We start from the raw sequence: 22,859 nt of genomic DNA, 5'->3' as shown, positions 1-22,859 counted from the left end.
TTTGTATTTGCTATTTATATATGCCCTGTTCACCGCCCTGAGTCCTTCGGGAGAAGGGCGGTATACAAATTTAATAAAAGTAAAGTAAAAGTAAAGTAGTTCTTGAATTTTTTTACCTATTGTAATTTATGGATACATTTCAAAACTATTTCATGTTAAGTGAATTAATAAATAGGCAAGCTACAACCAAACTATCATTGTGACTAAACAGGCACTAAGTTCAGTAAAAATTTAAATGTAAACTTAAAAACAGTCAAAAACCAATACCTAAATTTGAGAGAACTCAGAAAAGTTTATACTTGTCTTTATCATTTTGGCAGTGATAGCTAGGAGTTAAAAAGCATGTGTCGGGATAGGACTTTCAGTTTGACATCATGGTGCACTGGCGCAGGAAGATAGGGCTCCGTCTTCCACATTCAATTTTGCCCCGCTGGGGACCCTAAAAAGGGTCAACTAGCTCCAAAGAGGCAATGAAGGAGGGGCCCCTGTTGATCACAGAGGGGTGGTAGCCCTTCCGCTGAATCCGAGGAAGCCCTCCAAACCAGCGGGGGAAAGACTGGCTTCATTCATGTGGGCAGTTAGAAGTTGCTGATAACTGAAGTCAAGCACTAACTAGCAATCTCTGAGCAATGTGGATAGAACTGGGTAAGACTTTATCTTCTTTTTATGGCCCTAACACTACTTTCCTGGAAAAAGAATGCCCAAAAAAAAGAATCCTCCCTGATGAGAGACGGAAGGAAAGTTATTGTCCTGCTCCCTCAGGAAAAGACAAGTGGCGAATTAATTGCTTTGGGGAAGAACAGAGGAAACTACAAGATCAATCTGGAACTAATACAGATCTATAGCTTTGAAATTTGGGGACTAAAAGTACCTTTGAGAGTTTTTTTAGAAAAAGTATTTGAAAGTTTGCAAAATAATCTTGGATTTGGCAAGCGACATCTAGTAGAGAATTATGGCATTACAATTTATTATGCTTAAGGGAAACTTGGCTTGAAGCCTAGATTCTTATCTAAGACTCTTTGCTGTTTCTGGACACTTTCACTTTTGCAGAGTGCAGCTGGGAAAAAGGAAAAACAAAAACTCTTGGGCTGCTTATCTGAGTTGGGGACCCTATTGAACTATAAAGACTACATAGAAAAACAAAATGAGTGTTCCATATTCAGTCTTAAAAGTTATCTTCAACACCTGTCTCCAAAGCTCTCAGCTTCATATATCAACAAGAAAATGTTAATGAATCTCAGAAGGAATTCTTTCCATGTTGAAATCAATCCAAGAGACAACTGTTTTATTTCAGGATGAGACTAAAAATAATGCAAATAAGATAAAAAACAATTTTCTAACTTAAAATTACAAATCCAGGCAATGACTGCAAAGAACTAATAATCCAGAAAACAGAAGGAAAATTAGAAGATATGGATCCAAAGATGGAGGACCTAAAGGAAGGAATTAACAGACAGCTACAGAAAAATGAAAAATTAGAAGATGAAGTGATAACACTGGAAATGGAAAAGATATTGTACTTGTCAAGATCTAAGAACACATTTGAGAATAAGAAAGAAGAGTTGATCAAATAGATGATAAAGCTGTTAAGAGAAATGCTGAATACTGACAAACAAGAAATGAAAAGACGCCACGATGCAGCTGACCAGTGGAGATAGTGGCGACTAGACCACCGAGGCCATCATCATCTTGCCTCCACCAGCTCCCAACCCCCTGCCCTCCCTTGCCCCACAGGACATGATGGGCCTGGGTGCAAGCCACGGTGGCAGAGTGGCTTGACCTTACACCTGCAGCCCCATAGAGGTGAGAGCTCTATGGGGTATGCTTCACCCAGACTGGGTCCTGGACCACCCCCAAAAGCAGAGTCACAACCCATCGTGAGAGGACGGGGAGTGGCCTGCTTCTGGGGTTCACCCAGCCAAGTGGCAGTGGATGGGTGAGGGTCCAGATACCCACCTACCCAACTCGACCCTCCTTCCAATTCTCCACCCAGGGGACCACCTTCCCAATGCTTCCTATGCTTCTCCAATATTCAAGCATAGACCTACACGCCCTCAGGAGTTCCCCCCTCTCCTGGGTACGTCCCGCCTACAATACATCGAATCTCGATGACGGGCCCGACCATTGGGCCTCTGAGAGATGGCCAGGCAGGGTCAGGGGCCTCCATCACAAGTCCAACAAGAGGCCCCTGGTTAAGTTCCTAGTCAAGTTCTTTGTCGGGTTAGGGAGGGGGGTGGGAAAAGACTATGGTTGTTCGGGGAAGGCAGGCCTTCCAGCTACCATAGCGCAGGCCAGGCCAACGACCATTCGCGATGGTGGAGAACGAGGACCAGTCGCCGACAAAGCCCAGTGGCGAGCTGATGAACAGCCAATTCCCAGGATGGTGGGGAACGGCAGAAGGTGCACAAGCAGAGGGCCGTATCGTCACCGGGAGAGTCATCTCCGCTCTGTACAAGCGGTGAGACGCTCCGACCCTCTGTACTTCCCCCGAGGACCCGGGAGCGAAGGTGTGCAGCCTCCTGTGCTCAGGCTGGTCTACCTAAATGCCAGGTCCGTAGCTACCAAGGCTCACCTCGTTCGTGACCTAGTGGAGAGCGAGCACGCGGACCTGGCTTGCATCACGGAAACCTGGCTGGGCCCAGAGGGTGGTGTCCCTCTGGTTGACCTCTGCCCGCCAGGTTTCCAGGTGCTGCACCAGCCTCGGGCCCATGGGAGGGGCGGGGGAGTGGCAGTTGTCATCAGGGAATCCCTTAGCCCGCGAGAGACCACCGTCCCTCAGATAGTCGGGTGTGAGTCTCTCCTTCTGAGATACGGCCAGGGGGCGCAGTTGGGCCTGCTGCTGGCGTACCTACCACCTAATCGTGCAGCGGAAGCCCTGCCCAAGCTACTCGATGTCCTCTCAGGGTTGGTGGTTGAATTCCCAAAACTCATGGTCTTGGGCGACTTTAACCTACCGTCCCTGGGAGGATCGTGCGAACTAGCTCGGGAGTTCATGGCTTCCATGGCGGCCATGGACCTGTCGCAAATAATTTCTGGACCGACTCATGAGGGAGGCCATACCCCAGACTTGGTGTTCTTGTCTGGACGGTGGCGTGATGATATCGGTGGGGGTGCCACGACCGTTACGCCCCTGTCATGGACCGATCATCACCTCCTATGGCTAGACTTCCCCTTTGCCACCCCCCGCCGTGGGTGCACGGTGCCAACCAGATGGTACTGCCCTAGGCGCCTAATGGACCCTGATAGGTTCCAGGCAGCGCTTGGGGACGCACATGCACTCCCTGCTCACAGCTTGGCGGATGCCTTAGTGGAAGCCTGGGAAAAGGCAGCCATGGAGGCTCTGGACCGAGTTGTACCCCTGCGGCCTCTGACCCGGCGCAGATCCCAGCGAGCCCCATGGTTCACCGCGGAGCTCCGGGAGATGAAGCGTCAGAGACGGGGCCTAGAGAGCCGTTGGTGATCCAGTCGATCCGAATCCGACCGATTGCGATTAAGAATCCTCACCAGGTCTTATCTCGCAGCGATAAGGGTGGCAAAATCCAACTACTTTTCCACCCTCATTGCGTCCGCAGATAATCGCCCGGCTGCCTTGTTCAGGGTGACTCGCTCCCTACTGAACCAAGAGGTGAGGGAGGAACCCTTGCAGGGTCGAGCCAAGAAATTCAGTCAATATCTGTTGGATAAAATCGCTCGGATTCGAACCGGCCTGGACTCCAACTGGGCAGAGTTGGAACAGGACATGGACAGTCTTGTCGACGTCATCTGGGAGGAATTTGATCCTGTGACTCCTAAGGAAGTGGACAGGATTATGAGGAGGTTGAGCTCCTCCACATGCTTACTGGACCCGTGCCCTTCCTGGCTGGCTTATGCGGCTCGAGAGGGGACACGAGGCTGGTTTCTGGCAGTCATCTCTGCTTCTCTGAGTGAGGGTCACTTCCCCACCGCCTTGAAGGAGGCGGTGGTGAGACCTCTCCTCAAGAAGCCCACCTTGGACCCATCCTCATTGAATAACTTTCGTCCAGTCTCCAATCTTCGCTTCCTTGCGAAGGTTGTTGAGAGCGTGGTGGCGCATCAAATTCCTCAGGTCCTGGATGAAGCGGTTTATCTAGACCCGTCCCAATCGGGCTTCAGGCCGGGCTACAGCACAGAGACGGCATTGGTCGCTCTGATGAATGATCTCTGGAGAGCCCGGGACAGGGGCCATTCCTCTGTCCTAGTCTTATTAGACCTTTCGGCGGCTTTCGATACCATCGACCATGGTATCTTGCTGCGGTACCTCAGGGGACTGGGAGTGGGAGGCACGGTTCTGCGTTGGTTCTCCTCCTTTCTCCAGGGTCGCTCGCAGTCAGTGCTGGCAGGGGGACAGAGGTCGACCCCGAGGCCTCTCGTTTGCGGAGTCCCTCAGGGGTCCCTCCTCTCGCCTCTCCTGTTCAACATCTACATGAAACCGCTGGGTGAGATCATTCGTAGCTTTGGAGTAGGGTACCATCAGTATGCTGATGACACCCAGCTTTTCATCTCAACTCCAAACAGCATCAGTGATGCCCTCGACGTGATGTCCCGCTGCCTGAAAGCGGTCCGGGAATGGATGGGGAGGAACAGGCTTCAACTGAACCCAGACAAGACTGAATGGCTGTACATACCGGCAAGCCAGGATACTCAGAGCATCCCACCCCTTAACATCGGGGATAAGTTACTACCCCCTGTTGATAGGGCCCGCAACCTGGGTGTCCTCCTAGACTCGCAGCTATCCCTGGAAGATCACATAGGAGCTGTGACCAAGGGGGCCTTCTCCCGGGTTCGACTGGTGCGCCAACTACGACCTTATCTGGACCTGGATGCCTTACGTACAGTCACCCATGCCCTTGTGACCTCTCGCCTAGACTACTGTAATGCTCTCTACATGGGGCTGCCCTTGAGATCCACTCGGAAGCTTCAACTGGTGCAAAGTGCAGCGGTACGGACACTTTTGGGGGCCTCCCGATACTCCCATATCACACCTCTCCTCCGTGAGCTGCACTGGCTTCTGGTTGCCTTCTGAGTGAAATTCAAGGTGCTAACAATGACATACAAAGCCCTACGTGGCATGGGTCCGGACTACCTACGGGAGCACCTTCTGCCAATGTCAACACCCCACCGTTCTGTGCGCTCCCACAGAGAGGGCCTCCTCAGGGTGCCACCGCTCAAGGAATGTCGGCTGGTGTCCCCCAGGGGGAGGGCATTCTCAGTGGGTGCGCCAGCCCTCTGGAACTGCTTGCCAACTGAAATCCGGATGGCCCCCAACCTCCGCACCTTCCGGCACGACTTAAAAACTTACCTGTTCCAGCAGTCCGGCCTGGCCTGATAGCTCTAATTGGGGTCCCAGTTTGTTTTGACTATTGTTTTTCAGTATTGTTCAATCTGTATACCTACCTTACTCTGTACACCGCCCCAAGTCCCTCGGGAGAAGGGCGGTTTATAAAAACAAACAAACAAACAAACAAACAAACAAACAAATAAATAAATAAATAAAAGAAAAACTGAAGGAGAAGGATGGAGGCTGTTTAATGAATATAAATGGGTTGAGTGTTCTTCCAAAAACTTCAACCAAATTCTTTTTTTTCATTCCAAACAATATATACAAAACAGGAAGAATTTACTTGATGATTTACATGTACTGACTTGGAAAGTTATTTGGCAAAGGAAGAAAGCTAGAGTAAGACTGACAATTTTTGTCCGATTTTTGTCCGGCTCATATTGAAGTGATTGTCTACTAAGACTTCGAGATCCCTCTCACAGTTACTACTACTGAGCAAGGTACCACCTATACTATACCTATCCATTTGATTTTTCCTGCCTAAATGTAGAACCTTACTTTTTTCGCCATTGAATTTCATTTTGTTAGATAGTGCCCAGTGTTCAAGTCTGTCCAGATCCTTCTGTATCTTAAGCCTATCTTCTGGAGTATTGGCTATTCCTGCCAGCTTGGTGTTGTCTGCAAATTTGATGAGTTCCCCATCTACCCCCTCATCCAAATCGTTAATGAAGATATTGAAGAGCACTGGGCCCAGAACAGAGCCCTGGGGCACCCCACTACACACTTCCTTCCATGTAGATGCAGTTCCATTGAGGACCACACGCTGAGTACGGCCTGTCAGCCAGCTACGAATCCATCTGGTGGTGATGCTGTCTAACCCACATTTTTCTATCTTATCAAGTAGTAGGTTGTGATCTACTTTATCAAATGCCTTACTGAAGTCTAAGTAAATTATATCTACAGCATTCCTCTGGTCCACTAGTTTTGTCACTTGGTCAAAGAATGTAATAAGATTTGTCTGGCATGATCTGTTTTTGACAAACCCATGTTGACTTTTAGTGATGACTTTGTTTGCATCAAGGTGTTCACTGATTTGTTGTTTGATTATCTTTTCCAGAATCTTCCCAGGTATTGAGGTCAGACTGATAGGTCTGTAGTTTCCTGGATCTATTTTTTTCCCTTTTTTCCCTTATCCTGTTTTTCCTGGTTCTAATTTTTTTTTAAATTTCCCATCAATGTTCAAAATATCTCTATCACTTATAATTTTCTCATAATAATTTATATTTGGCCAACTAAAAGTTCCCTTATTCAAACCCTTTTAGAATTTTCATATTTCCCATCTCATAACAAAGTATAATATTCTAGTTACAAATCCTATCCTAGTTATAATACTTTTATTTCTGATAGTTATCTATTTTCTTACCCATATTCAAACATCTGTTTAGTAGTGTAATAATAATAATAATAATAATAATAATAATAATAATAATAATAATAATAATAATAATAATAATAATAATTTTATTTATATACCGCCCTTCTCCCGAGGGACTCAGGGCGGTGAACAGGGCAAATATATAAAAAATACATCTTGCGAAGTTGGAATTGATTGATTGAACTTTTTTTTTAGTCCAACAAGCTTCTTGGTGGTGGAAGAAGTAACGGAGGTGTCAACACTGCTAACATCAAATGTTCTTGCTTTGACAAAAGATGAAGAAGCAGCTATTTCATATTTAAAACTTGTGTGTTACTTTTACAGCTAGAATCAGTTGTTGCTGGGGGGGGGAGGAAGAATGTCTCTCAAGGCTGTCTTGCAATAAGAGAAGATAAGAATTTGGCAGGTTGTCTAACAGAAGGGAATACTGACCCTTCAAACTAATTGGAGAATGTGATTAATGACAGCAATGAAAAGGAGAATTATGTTTAATATATTGTGCTAAGGGGAGGGGAATTCAGATTCCAGCTTCCCTAGCAAGCTTTGCCGATGTTATAGGGCTAGAATAAAAGACTTTTAAGGTAAACAATGCCTCAGAGTCATTTGAAGAGCTCATCTGTCGGAAACTTGACAGGAGGACTGTGTCAGAGCTGGAAAAGAGGTTAGAAAAGAAATGGTTTGGGAAGAAAGCAAGGGCATTTGGGCGGTGGTGGTTGGACCATCTGCTGCCAGGAACGACCTCCCATCGCCCGGTGTGCTCACACAGGGAGGGCCTCCTCAGGGTGCCATTGGCTAGACAATGTTGGCTGGCGACCACCAGGGGGAGGGCCTCCTCTGTGAGAGCGCCGGCCCTGTGGAATCAACTTCCCCTTGAGCTCCAGATGGCCCCGGATCTCCGGTCCTTTCATCGCGGCCTTAAAACATTTCTCTTCCATCAGGCTGACCTGGACTGACGATAGGGATTTTAAAATAGAATATTTTTAATATTTTATCATTTTATCATTGGGGCTTGTTAGTTTAATCTTTTTAACATTTGTATTATTGTGTTTTATTGTTGTTAGACGCCCTGAGTCCTTCGGGAGATAGGGCGACATATAAGTTTCCCCCCATAAATAAATAAATAAATAAATAAATAAATAAATAAATAAATAAATAAAATGTCAGGTTCATGGATTTTTTCAGCTTGTGGATCTCCAGGATGTGAAAAGTTACAGTATGTGGCGAGAGAAGGGCTACCATTTGTTTACTGGTCCTTGTTTTTATGTCTATTTAAATTCTTAGATTCTATACCATGATTGAAGGTATTTGCCTCAATAAATCAATTAACAAAGATAATATTGTTAACTAATTTGTTTAATTTGATTCTCTAATTTATGTACAGATCAGGTCACATTTTAGTCATATTTATGTAGAAATATTTAAAATTCAAAAAAGTTCACAAACTTTTAAGTACCACTGTAATCACATACCAACTCCTTTCTAATGAATAAGAGCCCAATAAAACTGTGCAATATTTTCTTCCCCACCCCTGTCCTATCAGAAAGAAATCTGTGTCTGATCAATGTTTTCATTCATTTCAGATAGTTTTAAATTAGGATTTGAAGAAATCTTTTGAAATCCAAAATTCTGTCTGAGATAAAAGTGATATTTTCTGAAGCAATTAAAATATATAGTGCTCTTCAAGGAATATAGTGTCTTGATGTTTTCCTGTGAGATTCCAGAAAAGAGATAGCAAAGTACATTTTTTTATTAGCAGGTCTATCTTCTAATGCAAGGGTGTCAAACTTGCCATGTCACATGATGTGATGTGTTGTGATGAATCACAACTTTTTTCGCATTGCTGGAGCTGCGAGGTATGCTACCTCCGCATGATGCAACCAGCAGTTTGACATCCCTGTTCTAATGTTTCTATGATTTAAAATAAATCACAATTTTTTTAGTGAGAGACATTGAGATTTGGCTAGGAGAGTTAGGGTAAATTGAGCAGAAAGCAATGATTTTACTACAACTTATATGTTCAATATAATACAGTATATATATTATAATTATAAATATTACACACTCATACACATATATATATATTATATATAATGTTCAGATAGATAGAAAGACAGATATAATTATTCTCTATTAAGTTGCTTACTTCTGCACATTACTTCGTGAAATTTTGTAGGTTTCTTTTCTAAGAACCGCTTAATTATTTGTGCATGTCACATAAACTACCCCAAAATACACAAGATAAAATGAAACATTCCCTTCCCCATCTGCATCATTATGTTTGATTTACCTGTGTAACTTATTTGTTTGTCTTTCAAATACTTTCATTATTTCTATCATGCGATTGTTCATCATCTCAACTGTTTCTGAACAATTATAAAAATAGTTATTAGGTTGATATCTAACATTTTGATCTAGAAATAGAAATAGATGTCAAGAAATTGCACAGGATTGTCTAAAAATGTCACTGCTACTACTGCTATTACTCTAAGTTGACATTATTACTATTACCAAGTTACATAACAGAAGCTAGAAGTAATCAAGTGCTAAATCAATTAACAAAGGACATAAACTGTCATAGTTAGTCTTTGAGTTACAACAGCAATTAGGACCCAATTTCTAAGCATTGTTCTCATAAACATAATGTCATATGACAATATCACTTAGCGATGGCAATCCATGCAGTCCCATTGCCAACATTAAGCAAGTATAATGGGCTTTAAACATGCACTTCCTTGAAACTTTTTGCCAGTTTCCAGTGGTCAATGGGGAAGTCAGCAAAAAGGTTTAAGTCACAGGCAGCTCTCTCAAGACCAGTAGGCAAATAAGTGGCTGCTGCCAGGTGGGAAAGGGAGCAAGGAGCTGAGAAAGTGGCCAGGGAAGCATGTTCTAAGTCCATGGCTTGGGATGGCTGCAATATAATGGGGAAGAGTGTGCAGATGGCTGGGAACCGTGTACAAGATGTGGGGAAGGTTTGCAAGAAATGAGTATGTCCAGCAAACCACAGCATGAGTATAGAGGGGCTGAGAAATATATGTAAATGGGGGAGACTTAATCAAACAGATTAAGTTTCTTTCCTGCCAACTTCCCTATTGACTCTGCCTGTGAGAAACCAGCAAGGAAAGTCACAAATGATGATCAGAGCATTGCAACCCTTGTAAGCATGGGCCTGTTGCAAAGGTCCCAGATCACAATCACAAAATCATGGGAGTGCTAGGATAGTTAGAACTTCAAGGACCAGTTTTAATGACCCTTTGTTCAACATTAAGATAGCTTTAAACATTTACTGAATGAGTGGTGGTTAATTAACGCTACCTTTAATTAAAAAAATTCTATTTTTCACAGTGAAGTATTTATTACCAGATTAACAGGATCTCATTTGTTATCATTACCACATGCATCATTATGAACTTCATAAACTGTGCACCACACAGCTTATAAACTGTGTGAGAAATAACTAGACTCCAGCCAGACTCCAGCTCTTTGTCATCTTCCTACTTCTGTTAAATCATTTCAAGTTTCTGGCTGACCTGGCAGCATACTGAATTTATGACCTAGATCAGTCTAGAGCTAAGTACTTTCTCTCTGACTGTCTAATTGGAGAATAAAAAATATTTTCTGTTTAAACTACTGGCCTTTTTTTGGTGCCTTCTGATGGTGCCAGTCACAAATGTTGATGAAATGACAGGCAATTTGTCTAGACCACAGTCACTAAACCTTCAAGGTTAACACTGTCTAAGAGATACCAGTCTGAAAGTCTGTATCAATATAATTCTGAAAAATACCTGAAGCTGCCTCTAGTGATGATAAAGGCCCCTAGCATCCAAAGAGATATGAGATGTTCCCTTGTGTCTACTCTATTCTATTGAAAGCTGCCATGTCAAGTTTTATACTTTGTATAGAATATCTGTAAATCATGCTTTTTCTATGTTTGGTTTAATAAGCCATTTCATATTTTACCTCATTTATTTTATTGCTTCTGAATCTACAAACCTCCTATCCATATTTTAATGTGGAAAAACATGTTTCAAACTTATAAATGAAAGTTTAATTTGATAAATAAGATGACTTTTTATTTTTTCACAAAAGTACTTTTTCATATGAAAGTTTTTATTGACAATTTGTAATATTTTCCTATATCTTGACTTTTAGTTGGATTAATAAATGTAATAAAGGCATCATAATCTATCAAATCATCAGATTAACAATATTAATTACCACAAAAATGTTCAATTTTTTTCATAAAAAGATTTTATAAAAAGCTTTTAAGAAAGATATATTTAAAAGAATTTTTTTATAAATAGGCTATGCCAGAGTATTGTAAGCCTATATTATTGCAATTTCAAAGTTTGTACTGCTTTGTGTTTATGCATTGTTTTGCCAGTTATCTGTTTTTAAGCATACATTTATTTACTATAGTCTATCTAGTATATTTTACCTTAGAGATTAATGTTAAATTTTCAAAAATCCAATCGCATCAGCCAGTTTTTTAAATTCCATAGCTTAATTGAAATCTAAGTTAAATTTCTAGATATCAAAAGTACTATAGATTGCATGATGATCTAACATAAGATTTTCTTAATTTGGTATTTTCAATGTTTTAGAAAACATAAAAGAATTATGATAGTTAAAAATCAAGTCTAACAATTTAGAAGAAATTGATTTGAGATGGTTGTCCTAAAATATCTTATATGCTTTTCTGCATTTCAACATATATTTTGAAGCACTTACGTGGTTGTCCTGAATCTTCCTGGAAAACCTGTACCATATTCAACACATCCTCAGTTGCATGTCTCGTAGCAAGTTCTAAAACAAAGTTAATTATTTAATTACCGTAAACTATTTGTCAAATATATATAATTCATTAAAAATATAAAAAGTACTTTTTTCTATGATTAAAACATTTGATTATATTAAATTTTCTATTTACTATATGTGTTATCAAGCATCTAATAACTGAGCAAATAATTCTCGAATGCTCTTGATAAAAGATATCTTATGAAGAGAATTTTGTTACTCTAACAATTCATGTTAGAAATGTACCAGAAAATCCCAGGTCTCCATTGAAAAATTTCTTAGTACTGGGAACTTTTTGTTGCACGCTAGGAACTTCTAAGAAAAGGAACAAAGAAACCAATTTTGTTGCAGGTATTTCAGTTATATAACAGGCTTACCAGTTCTGAACTTTCGCAATACAGAATACTCTGGATGAATAGTTATTTACATAATGTTTTGACATATCAGGAGGCACAAATTCTTTCTGTTACTGCAGTGACATTGAAAGGGACATTGAAGATGTTTAAAGTGTAGTTTCTTTATTTCCTACCAGCAGAGGTAACTTAGCTTTAAGTAGTTTTCTACCTTCAAAAATCATTTACATATATAGTATGAAAGTACAATTCTCTGGAAGATACTAAAAGTATTTGTAGTCTCCGGAACACTATGGAGGTGCCTACCCTCATGTATTTTATTCATTTACATGTAGGTATTACTGCCTCTGCATTACCTCTTTTACATCTTAACTCTGCATAGTTTGTTCTCTGTGTTTGCAGACACAATCCAGGTGCCAAAAGGTGGGTTAAAAGGCTTTTTTCATCCAGCCACAGCATGAGGGAAAGTCTGTGTTTTTTCAAATAACATGGCAAATCAGGAAGCACACATTTTGAAATCTGAGCTGGCTGACCATACAAAAAACAAACAATGAAGAGTTAAGAGATAAAGAAGTCCCTATGCCCAGAATTACAGCAGCTCAGGTTTCAAAACACATCCTCAGGATGAAAAAATACGGGTCAATTTGATTTAGATAGATTTCCACATCAGAGATATTTATGTAATGTAACATTTTAGTTAAATACAAGTGGGAAAGTTTATATACCCATTTGTGCACCCATTATGCAAGGGGAAGGGAACATATATCAGTTTTCTAATGTATCTTTCAGCATTCAGTCAGGAGGATTTTTTTCCTAATGTTTAATGTTTGATGTATTTGATACTTGGGTTTTTTTCTTTTTTGTGCACCTTTTTTGTTGTTGTTAGTGTTGGTTGCTTGTTAGTCTGGTTTTTTTTCCTTTCCTTTTCTTTGTTTTGTATTTTATTTTTGATGATAAAAGAATACATAACCATGTTTTTAAATAAGAGAAAAGTAAAAAGGCATTCTGGAATTCTCAAAACAGGCCTTAACTCCTTCCTTTCCCCCACCTCAAGCATTACAGATCTTCATAAGGTAAGTAAGCATTGTGAAGGTTGGAAGACTGTGTGGAATCCAGTAGGGGGGCAAAGCAGGCCCAGTGCCTTTGGAGACCCAGCATGGCAGGATGGGGAGGGGGGAAATAGATAGGTGGATGGGCTGAAGCATCTCAGTGGTTGGTGATAAGGGCAAATCGCTGGGAGAGTTCTGTACAATACTTAACTTTGAAACAGGGTCATATATAGCTTTTGACAGGTCTGTTACAACTTTGAATGGTCATTAAATGAACTGTAGTACTTGAAGATTGCCTCTATAAGATTCAAATAGGTAAAAGGTAAAGGTTCCCCTGCACATGCGTGCTAGTCGTTTCCAACTCTAGGGGCCGGTGCTCATCTCCGTTTCAAAGCCGAAGAGCCAGCGCTTGTCCAAGGACGTCTCCGTGGTCATGTGGCCAGCATGACTAATGCCAAAGGCACATGGAACGCTGTTACGTTCCCACCATAGTGGTCCCTATTTTTCTACTTGCATTTTTACGTGCTTTCAAACTGCTAGGTTGGCAGAAGCTGGGACGAGCAACAGGCGCTCACTCTGTTATGCGGCACTTGGGATTCGACCCGCCAAACTGCCGACCTTGTGATCGACAAGCTCAGCGTCCTAACCCACTGAGCCACCGCATCCCATAAGATTCAAATACATCAGAATAAAACCTATTATCTTACAAACTATCCATTATTTTCCAAGCTTCTAGTCAGTCTGTTCTGCTTTTGGCCTATCCTGCATTTTCATTTTTGTCCACATTAGCCAACCTCACTTTTCAAAATTATTTTTGATGCCTTGGCAGCCATGATAAATCAGAATTCTTACCTTCAATTATATTTTTTGGATCTTTTGGAGTGGGAGGTGTTGGGCTTACTCCTTTTTTCTTTTCCCTGTCAAAATGTACAGTATTGGTAATATTAAATCTAGATTTACAAATTCAGTGACAATTCAGCAAAGTTCTAAACATAATTTTTACATGTCACAGTTTATTTATATTAAAAGTACAGGGTCGTGCCGAGGAGTTTAGCCAACATCTGTCAGACAAAATCGCTCGGATCCGGACCGGTTTGGACTCCGACTGGGCAGAGTCTGACAATGAGGACATGGGTGGTCTTGTTGATGTTATCTGGGAGGAGTTCGATCCTGTGACTCTGGACGATGTGGACAGGATCATGGGGAAGCTGAGCTCCACCACGTGTTTATTAGACCCGTGCCCCTCCTGGCTGGTTTATGCAGCTCGGGATGGGACACGACGCTGGCTCCAGGCAGTGATAACTGCTTCCATGAGTGAGGGTAGTTTTCCCGCTGCCTTGAAGGAGGTGGTGGTGAGACCTCTCCTCAAGAAGCCTGCCTTGGACCCAGCTGTATTAAACAACTTTCGTCTGGTCTCCAACCTTCGCTTTCTTGCAAAGATTGTTGAGAGCGTGGTGGCGCATCAGCTCCCTTTGCTCCTGGAGGAAGCTGATTATCTGGACCCGTACCAATCAGGTACAGCACGGAGACGGCATTAGTCACTCTGGTGAATGATCTCTGGCGGGCTTGGGACAGGGGTTGTTCCTCTGTCCTAGTCCTATTAGACCTCTCAGCAGCATTTGATACCATCGACCATGGTATCTTGCTGCGGCGTCTCAGGGGGTTGGGAGTGGGAGGCACGGTTCTTCAATGGTTCTCCTCCTACCTTCTGGGACGTTCGCAGTCGGTGTTGGCAGGGGGACAGAGGTCGACCTCGAGGCCTCTCGTTTGTGGAGTTCCTCAGGGGTCGGTCCTCTCGCCTCTCTTGTTCAACATCTATATGAAGCCTCTGGGTGAGATCATTCGTGGTTTTGGAGTTGGTTATCTGATGATAATACCCAGCTTTTCATTTCGACCCCAAACCACCCCAGTGATGCCCTCGATGTGATGTCCCGTTGCCTGGAGGCGGTCCGGGTCTGGATGGGGAGGAACAGGCTTCGGCTCAACCCTGACAAGACTGAGTGGCTGTGCGTGCCAGCATCTCGGGAAATTCAGATTATTCCACCTCTTACTATGGGGGGTGAGTTATTACCCCCGTAGATAGGGCTCGCAACTTGGGTGTCCTCCTAGATTCACAGCTTTCCTTAGATGATCATACAGTAACTGTGACTAGGGGGGCCTTCGCCCATGTTCGCCTGGTGCGCCAGTTGCGGCCCTATCTGGACCGAGATGCCTTGCGTACAGTCACTCATGCGCTCATGACCTCTCAGTTAGATTACTGCAATGCCGTCTACATGGGGCTGCCCTTAAGGACCACTCAGAGGCTTCAGCTGGTGCAGAATGCGGCCACGTGAGTTGTGTTGGGGGTCTCCCGATACTCCCATGTTACACCTCTGCTCCGTGAGCTGCATTGGCTCCCAGTTGCCCTCCAGGTGAGATTCAAGGTGCTGGTGATGACCTATAAAGCCCTACATGGCATGGGTCTGGATTACCTACGGAAGCACCTGCGGCCGGCATCAACTTCCATCCGTCCAGTGCGCTCCCACAGAGAGGGCTTCTCAGGGTGCCACCGGTCAGAGAATGTCGACTGATGACCCCCAGGGGGAGGGCACTCTCTGTGGGCGCGCCAGACCTTTGGAACCGTTTACCGGTTGAGCTGTGGATGGCTCCCGACCTTCGCTCCTTCCGACGTGATCTAAAAACTTATTTATTCGAACAAGCCAGCCTGGTCTGATGGGTTTGGGGTTTAATTATTGATTTTAACTAATTTATTATATCGGGCACAATTGTTTAATTTGTTTTTAATTTTTGTATCTTGTACTTTTGGTATTTATTGCCCTGTACACTGCCCTGAGTCCTTCGGGAGAAGGGTGGTATATAAATCAAATAAATATAAATATATAAATATAAAATCCTATCTTGGTTAATATAATACCTTAAGTAATATAATGGGTTATAATTTGAACATATCTTATGTAAAAGGTATTATTCATCTTCAGTGCTCTAAGAACAAACATCAAATAAGAACAAACAAGAAGTTTGGTCTGGTTTAGAGGAACATAAACCTATGCAGAAAATACTATTTAGTATAGACCAGTGACATTGAAGGAATTGATTATCTATTGGGAATCAGGGCAGAATTAATTATAAGAGAAAGAACAAGGACAGGAGAAAATGTCTGAATATTTGTGATTATTTTAACACAAAATAACAGAGTATTATCTTAACTGTGACTTGAGCTACTGATTAGCACACTGCATGTTTTAAATCTTGGGGAAAAATGTATATGCCTTGTGGCAACGTGCCTGAGCTGGGTGTACCCATGTGCAGGCAATATATAGCTACTGATGGTAAAATCACTGCAGATTGTTGTGTTTTAATGGTGCTTTTAAAAATAAGTTGAGAATATAGTCAAAATTATTAATCATCATACTGTTGCTAAACAAATTGCTTTCAATTCTGAAATATGGGTTGCTTTATAAATCACTTTTGAATTATTTGCTGTATGAACTATAATATACAGACTCTACCCTACTCTACACTATGCTACGCTACACTTCACTTCCTCTGACAAAGAACTGGCTCCGAGGACTTTGGAGTGGGGCCCAGCGGAGCATCAGTGTGATGATCCCCTGGACGCTTCCCCAGGTAATTTTTCAGATATCAGCTTGGGGGCGGATGAACCAGTTGCTGGCATGTCAGGAGGAGACTTGGTCAGTGGCTCCAAGCAGTCATCTGAGAGTGATCTGGCTGAAGCACAATGTAACAGGACAGCCCTGAGGCATCAGATGGGGAAAGCATGCAGCTGCAGCTGGTCAGGGATGAGGAAAAAGAACTGATACAAAACACATAAGGAAGAGAAAAGGCAGGAGCAGTGAAAGTCAGCCAGATTACTTGCAAGGAGAAAGCCTCACCCTTCTTGATAGGCTGCATCAGAAGTTGGCTATTTAGCACAGCAGACAGATGGAGGTGATGATGGGAACAATGTATTCATTTCCTAGATGTATGTTTTATGGTCATTGCGATTTCTGCTTTGCTTTCGATTGACACTTGGGCCTTGTGAACTCTGGACCTTTCTTGCCTTGTGAACCCTCTTGTATTGTGGATTTAATTTTGCCTGCTGGCTTTTTTTGATTGGGAAACTTTCAAGTGCCTTGTGAACTCATTAGCATTGCTCTGTGAACTAGCATTGCTCTGCTTGTGGCTGGACTTAATTGGGACAATTCTGTGTTTTTGGTGAAGGGAATTGCTGAGGAATATTAATAAACCCACTAAACCATGTTGTGTGTGTGTGAGCAGAACAGCAAAATCAGGAAGACACAGGGGCTCTGTACCAGGATTAGAGGGGCAAGAGGAGGAAGAGAGGCCAGGAACCTTGGAAATGTCGGAGAAGCAACCGGATGAGTGGCTGGCTGAAAAGGAGACAGCAGCAGCAGCCAAGAAGCTCAGATGACCAGCAAGAAGCACAAGGTGGAGAAGGGATGCAGCTGCAGTCAGTTACTGGGGATGAACTGCCTGCTCTCAGGGCATGCAAAGCGAAAAGGAAGGAGGCATAACAGAGGTTGGTGAGGCTACTTACGAAGAAGTGGCAACGCCCCTCCTAATGAGCTGCACCAGCTGGCGGCTATTTAAACTGGTGTGTGGAGCAAAGCAGTGCTTGTACTCCAATTTTTTGATTCTTGCTTTCATGATACCAGATCTATGCCTTGCTCGCTGACCTTGTGATTGGACTTTGGATTTGTGCTTGGATTCTGGACTTCGACCTTGGCTTTAGTTATTGAGGTTGGACTTTGGACTATGCCTGAACTGGACTTTGTGTGTGAATTTGCTGACTTGGACCTTGCCCTCAGGCTTTGCACTTGCCTTTCACTTCATCCCTTGGTTTTGCAAACAAGGACTTATTGTGACTTTACTTTTTTGTGAGTGGGACCTGGGGAATAAGTTTAGGGGCTTGCAATCCTCAATAAAGTAATTGCAACTCCTAGGTATGTGTGTGTGGACTGGGACAGGACATATAGAGAATATATTTCTGCCATCATTGTCTTCCACATATGTCCTCAGCAACATCTAGTTAAAAAACCCTCTAAACTATGCTCATTTGTTTTTTCATTCTAATAATAATAATAAGTTGGAAGGGACCTTGGAGGTCATCTAGTCCAACCCCCTGCTCAGGCAGGAAACCCTATACCATTCTTGCAGAGAACTGTGTTTCCCTTTAACTTCCCTATTACACTTGTAGTAATCAGAAAAAAATTATCAAAACAATTTATATTAAACATTTATTTATTAAAGTAATTTATTGATGTAAATCTATTATGTTATAAAATTAAATTATGAATAGAATACTGTAGCAGTGCCTAGTAAACAAAATATTGTACTTTCTATGCAATATTTATTTGTAATAATAATTTTACAACTTTATAATAAACATATTTTATACTATTGTTATAATTTCTTAATGGTATCATGTTTCATGGTATCCTTACTGTTTGGGTATGGAAAGCTGAATAAGTTTGGGTAGCTCTTGAACACGGCCTTTTAGTTCTTCAAGTCTTTGAATGCGATTTAGTAACTGATTGATGTTATTTGTTATACTTTTATCTGCTAGAGGGATTTGCCAGTCTGGTATAATTTCTTCCTCACCTAACTGAAATATAGTTAAATAACAAAGTATTATTGTAATCTGTTGTATATTAATAGAGTTTTTCTCAATTAGCTTGAAAGAAACACAACATTCAATGCTTCAAATAATGTATTTTGTATATCATTATAGCAGAATTGTCTATACAATATTAACCTATTATAAAACATATACAGGTAGTCCTCAACTTACAACAGTTTGTTTAGTGACTGTTCAAAGTTACAACAGCACTGAAAAATATAATTTATGACTGTTTTTCATACTTACAGCCATTGTAGCCTCCTCATGGTCAAGTGATCAAAATTCAGACACTTGGCAACTGACTCATATTTATGACAGTTGCAGTGTTTTGGGACCATGTGATCATCCTTAGAAAACTTCCAACAAGCAAAATTAATAGTGAAGCCAGGTTCACTTAACAACCATGTTACTAACTTAACAACCACAATGATTCACTTAACTGTGGCAAGAAAAGTCATAAAATAGGGCAAAACTCACTTAACAAATGTCTCACTTAGCTACAGAAATGTTGGGCTCAAATGTAGTCATAGGTCAAGGTCTACATATAACATAAAAGCAAAATTTCATAAAATTATGTATAATAATATTTAAAATATTGCATTTACATGAAAGGAAAATGTATTTTTAATAAACTACCTACCAATCCCTAAGCATAAACAGACCAATATCTTAAAATCGATTACAAAATATACTTTGCTAGTACTGAGAAGGAGACTGACATGACATGAAATGGAAAAATGTTATTTTGAAACGGCCTCAATACACAGCCAGGATATGCCAAGCTGAATAAAAAACAGGTGGTTATTCTTATAGAAAGTGATTGCTTTGTACTGTAATAGGCAATGAGAAAGAAGTGGAATAATAATAATAATAATAATAATAATAATAATAATAATAATAATAATAATGATGATGATGATGATAACAACAACAACATCCTATACCATTTCAGACAAATGGCTGTCCAGTCTCTTCTTAAAAACTTCCAGTGTTGGAGCATTCACAGCTTCTGGAAGCAGGTTGTTCCACTGATTAATTGCTCTAACTCAAATATCTCCTTGGTTCTAGGTTGCTTCTCTCCTTGATTAGTTTCCATCCGTTGCTTCTTGTCCTGCACGCGCTTTGGAGAATAGCTTGACTCCCTCTTCTTTGTGGCAACCCCTGAGATATTGGAACACTGCTATCGTGTCACTCCTTGTCCTTCTCTTCATTAAACTAGACATACCCAGTTCCAACAATCATTCTTTATATGTTTTAGCCTCCAGTCCCCTAATCATCTTTGTGTCAGAATCCATTTACCGTATTTTTCGGACCATAAGACGCACCCAGTTTTTAGAGCAGGAAAACAAGAAAAAAAGTTCTTTCTCCTTCTGTCTCTCTCCTTCTCTTTCTCTTTCTCTCTCTTTCTCTCCCTCCCTCTCCCATTGTCCCTTCCTTCCTTCCAGTCGCCATTAAATGGATTGGACTTCAGGCAATGCTAAGCGTTACTTGAAATACTTTACATGGGTTATTGTTTGAATTATCCTTCACTAAATTACAAGAGAGGATTGCAGCGGGGGTCTTGTAGAGAAAAACTATGGCTGGGCCGCTAACACGTTTATAAGCAAGCATGGCTTGTGGTTTGTCACCATTGCAGATGTAACCTGAGAATTTTCACTTTGTCTGGAATTAAAGAAACAAAACCAAACCATGGATCCCTTTTTAAAGTTCACTTGGTTGACGGCTTCCTTCCATACTCTTCCCAGCAGAGAAAAGAACATGAAACTTAGCTAACTAGATTAGGGACAGTTTAGGAACTTTTTACCAGTCAGGCCCAACTTACTGAGGCTCATTTGTTTTGCTTGTCACTTAAAACAAACTTGTGGCTCCTTGTGATGTGCAGACTTCCTTCTCTCTGAATTGCAGTTCCATATTGTTTACCAGATGTTAAACAGGACCTCTTCTCAGAAATGCAGCTGGCCCTCTGTTTGCTTTCACTCGTTTTCCCACTGAAAATCTGAGCCACTCACCTTGCTGGTCCTTGTGCAATAGGAAATGGTCCGTGTGTGAAACGGAGTGAGGGAGATTGCCAGAAATGTGAATCGGCCGATCTCGCGCTCCTGCAAACTCCCTCACTTGGTTTCAGCTTCCCTTGCTACAAGAGAAAGCAGGCTGAAATGAGGCAGATTGCAGCAGCGCGAGATCAGCCGATTCGCATTCCTGGCAATCTGCCTCTTTCGGTTTCAGCCGGCTTTCTCTTGTAGCAAGGGAAGCTGAAACCGAGCGAGGGAGTTTGCAGGAGAGTGAGATCGGCGTTTCTCAGCACATGCCAATTTGCGCTCCACTTGCAGAGGTTGGGGCTGGCCATACGGATCACCTTCGGACCGTAAGACGCACCCTCGTTTCCCCCCCCCCACACTTTTGGGAGAAAAAAGTGCATCTTATGGTCCGAAAAATATGGTATATCACATTCATAAATGTATGTTTAAAACATTATCCCCCCCATGGATTCTGCCATCTTCCGAGGAAGGAGGAGTGCATGTGGATTCAGCCTGCCTTAGGTTATTTCAAAGACCAAGGGAAATCTTTTGAACTGGGGGAACAGAGAAGAAGGCATCTGGCCTGTGTCTCATTTAATTCTGTAGAGGAAGAAGGCAATAACCATAAAGATTCGAAGTTCCTTTTTTCCCACCAAAGGGATGACATGAAGTAAAATGATGGGGGGCTGACCAAATGGGGTTGAGGGAAGGGGTGTTGAACCGGGAACCCTTTATAAAGTTTCAATTTGTAAAAAAATACTCTGTCTAGTATTTCCACCTCTAAGCATGTCCTAGTAAAAATTCCTTTTGGACTAGAACCGACTCCAAGAGTTTTTGTTTTCCTAAGACGTGGTTTGGGGTGGGTCCTCTTCTCTATACTCTTTCAAGAGTCTCATCATCTTTTTTACATCGTGGTGACCAAAACCAGATGCAGAATTCCAGGTGTAGCCTTACCAAGGCATTGTAAAACGGTATAAACACTTCACGTGATCTTGATTCTATCCTTGTTAGTACAGGTGTTGGTTTTTTTGGCAGCTGCAGCACACTGCTGGCTCATATTTAAGTGATTGTCCACTAGGACTTCAAGATCCCTCTCACTGTTACTACTATTCAGCAAGGTACCACCTGTGCTATACCTGTGCATTTGGGGGTTTTTGCCTAAATGTAGAACCCTACTTTTTTCACTTTTCATTGAATTTCAATGTTCAAGTCTGCCAAGATCCTGAAAGCAGGACAAGAAGCAACGGATGGAAACTAGTCAAGGAGAGGAGCAACCTGGAACTAAGGAGAAATTTCCTGACAGTTAGAACAACTAACCCATGGAACAACCTGCCTCCAGAAGTGGTGAATGCTCCAACATTGGAAGTTTTTAAGAAGAGACTGGCCAGCCATTTGTCTGAAATGGTATAGGGTTTCCTGCCTGAGCAGGGGGTTGGACTAGATGACCTCCAAGGTCCCTTCCAACTTCTTCTTCTTCTTCTTCTTCTTCTTCTTCTTCTTCTTCTTCTTATTATTATTATTATTATTATTATTATTATTATTATTATTATTATTATTATTATTATTATTATTATTATTATTAATCACCCTACATGCAAGAAGGTTGTCATTCTGGAAACCCCTTGGTGATGGCCTGAAGCAGCACAGAGCAGCTTTGGGTGCTCCAAGGTAGTGTAGTATATTTTCCATGCAGAATGTGTAGAAAAGTCTTGAAGAGAAATTCTTACCTGAATATGATCAGGTATTTTTATTTATCTCCAAATTGCAACTAGACACAAGCGCTGTATTCTCCTCTTTAATGAGAGATAGGATAGGTGGGAAAAGTAAAAGGATTTTTTGGGGGGTTATTAGTAAGAAAGACACACTGAGGTAATGAAAAGGCACATAATTATATGATGGCAAAGAACATTATTAAGTGTCTGGAAATATGTGGTTTATGTATAGCAGGGGAAGGAAGAGCTGATGGACTAGCTAGCCTTAATAAGTGAATTAGTAAGAGTGGAATTTGGATGATTGATGGTCCAGTGCTGTGGAAAATAGGTTTGAAATAAGTGTGGTCCTTTTTGTTTTTATATATTGGCAATTATTACAGAAATACTTTTAATTATATTAAGATTAATCCCAAATTTCTGTTGTACCTGCTCAAATAATAAAGTCTAAGCCTTATATTGTGTCCTTTTATTTATATTCTAAAATTAAACATAAAGAAGAAACAGCACAATACATATAGAAACAATTCAGATGGTTATTACATATTTCTAAATATTTTGTTA

At 41.6% G+C, this 22,859-nt stretch overlaps 1 protein-coding gene across 1 annotated transcript in view; it reads right to left on the bottom strand.

Annotated features, from left to right (window-relative positions):
- Window positions 1–22,859, bottom strand: part of CCDC7 (coiled-coil domain containing 7) — a 297,769-nt gene that overhangs the window by 256,037 nt on the left and 18,873 nt on the right. Inside the window, 4 exon segments of the mRNA XM_083379044.1 lie at window positions 9,019–9,094; window positions 11,460–11,534; window positions 13,780–13,844; window positions 18,393–18,553. Coding sequence (XP_083235170.1) covers window positions 9,019–9,094; window positions 11,460–11,534; window positions 13,780–13,844; window positions 18,393–18,553 — 377 coding nt within the window.

This window comes from Vipera ursinii (genome assembly GCF_947247035.1).
Source record: "Vipera ursinii genome assembly, chromosome: Z".
In the NCBI taxonomy this organism is placed as follows: Eukaryota; Metazoa; Chordata; class Lepidosauria; order Squamata; family Viperidae; genus Vipera; species Vipera ursinii.
The sequence above is the reverse complement of the archived record's forward strand: the minus strand, read 5'-3'. Positions and strand labels throughout refer to the sequence as shown.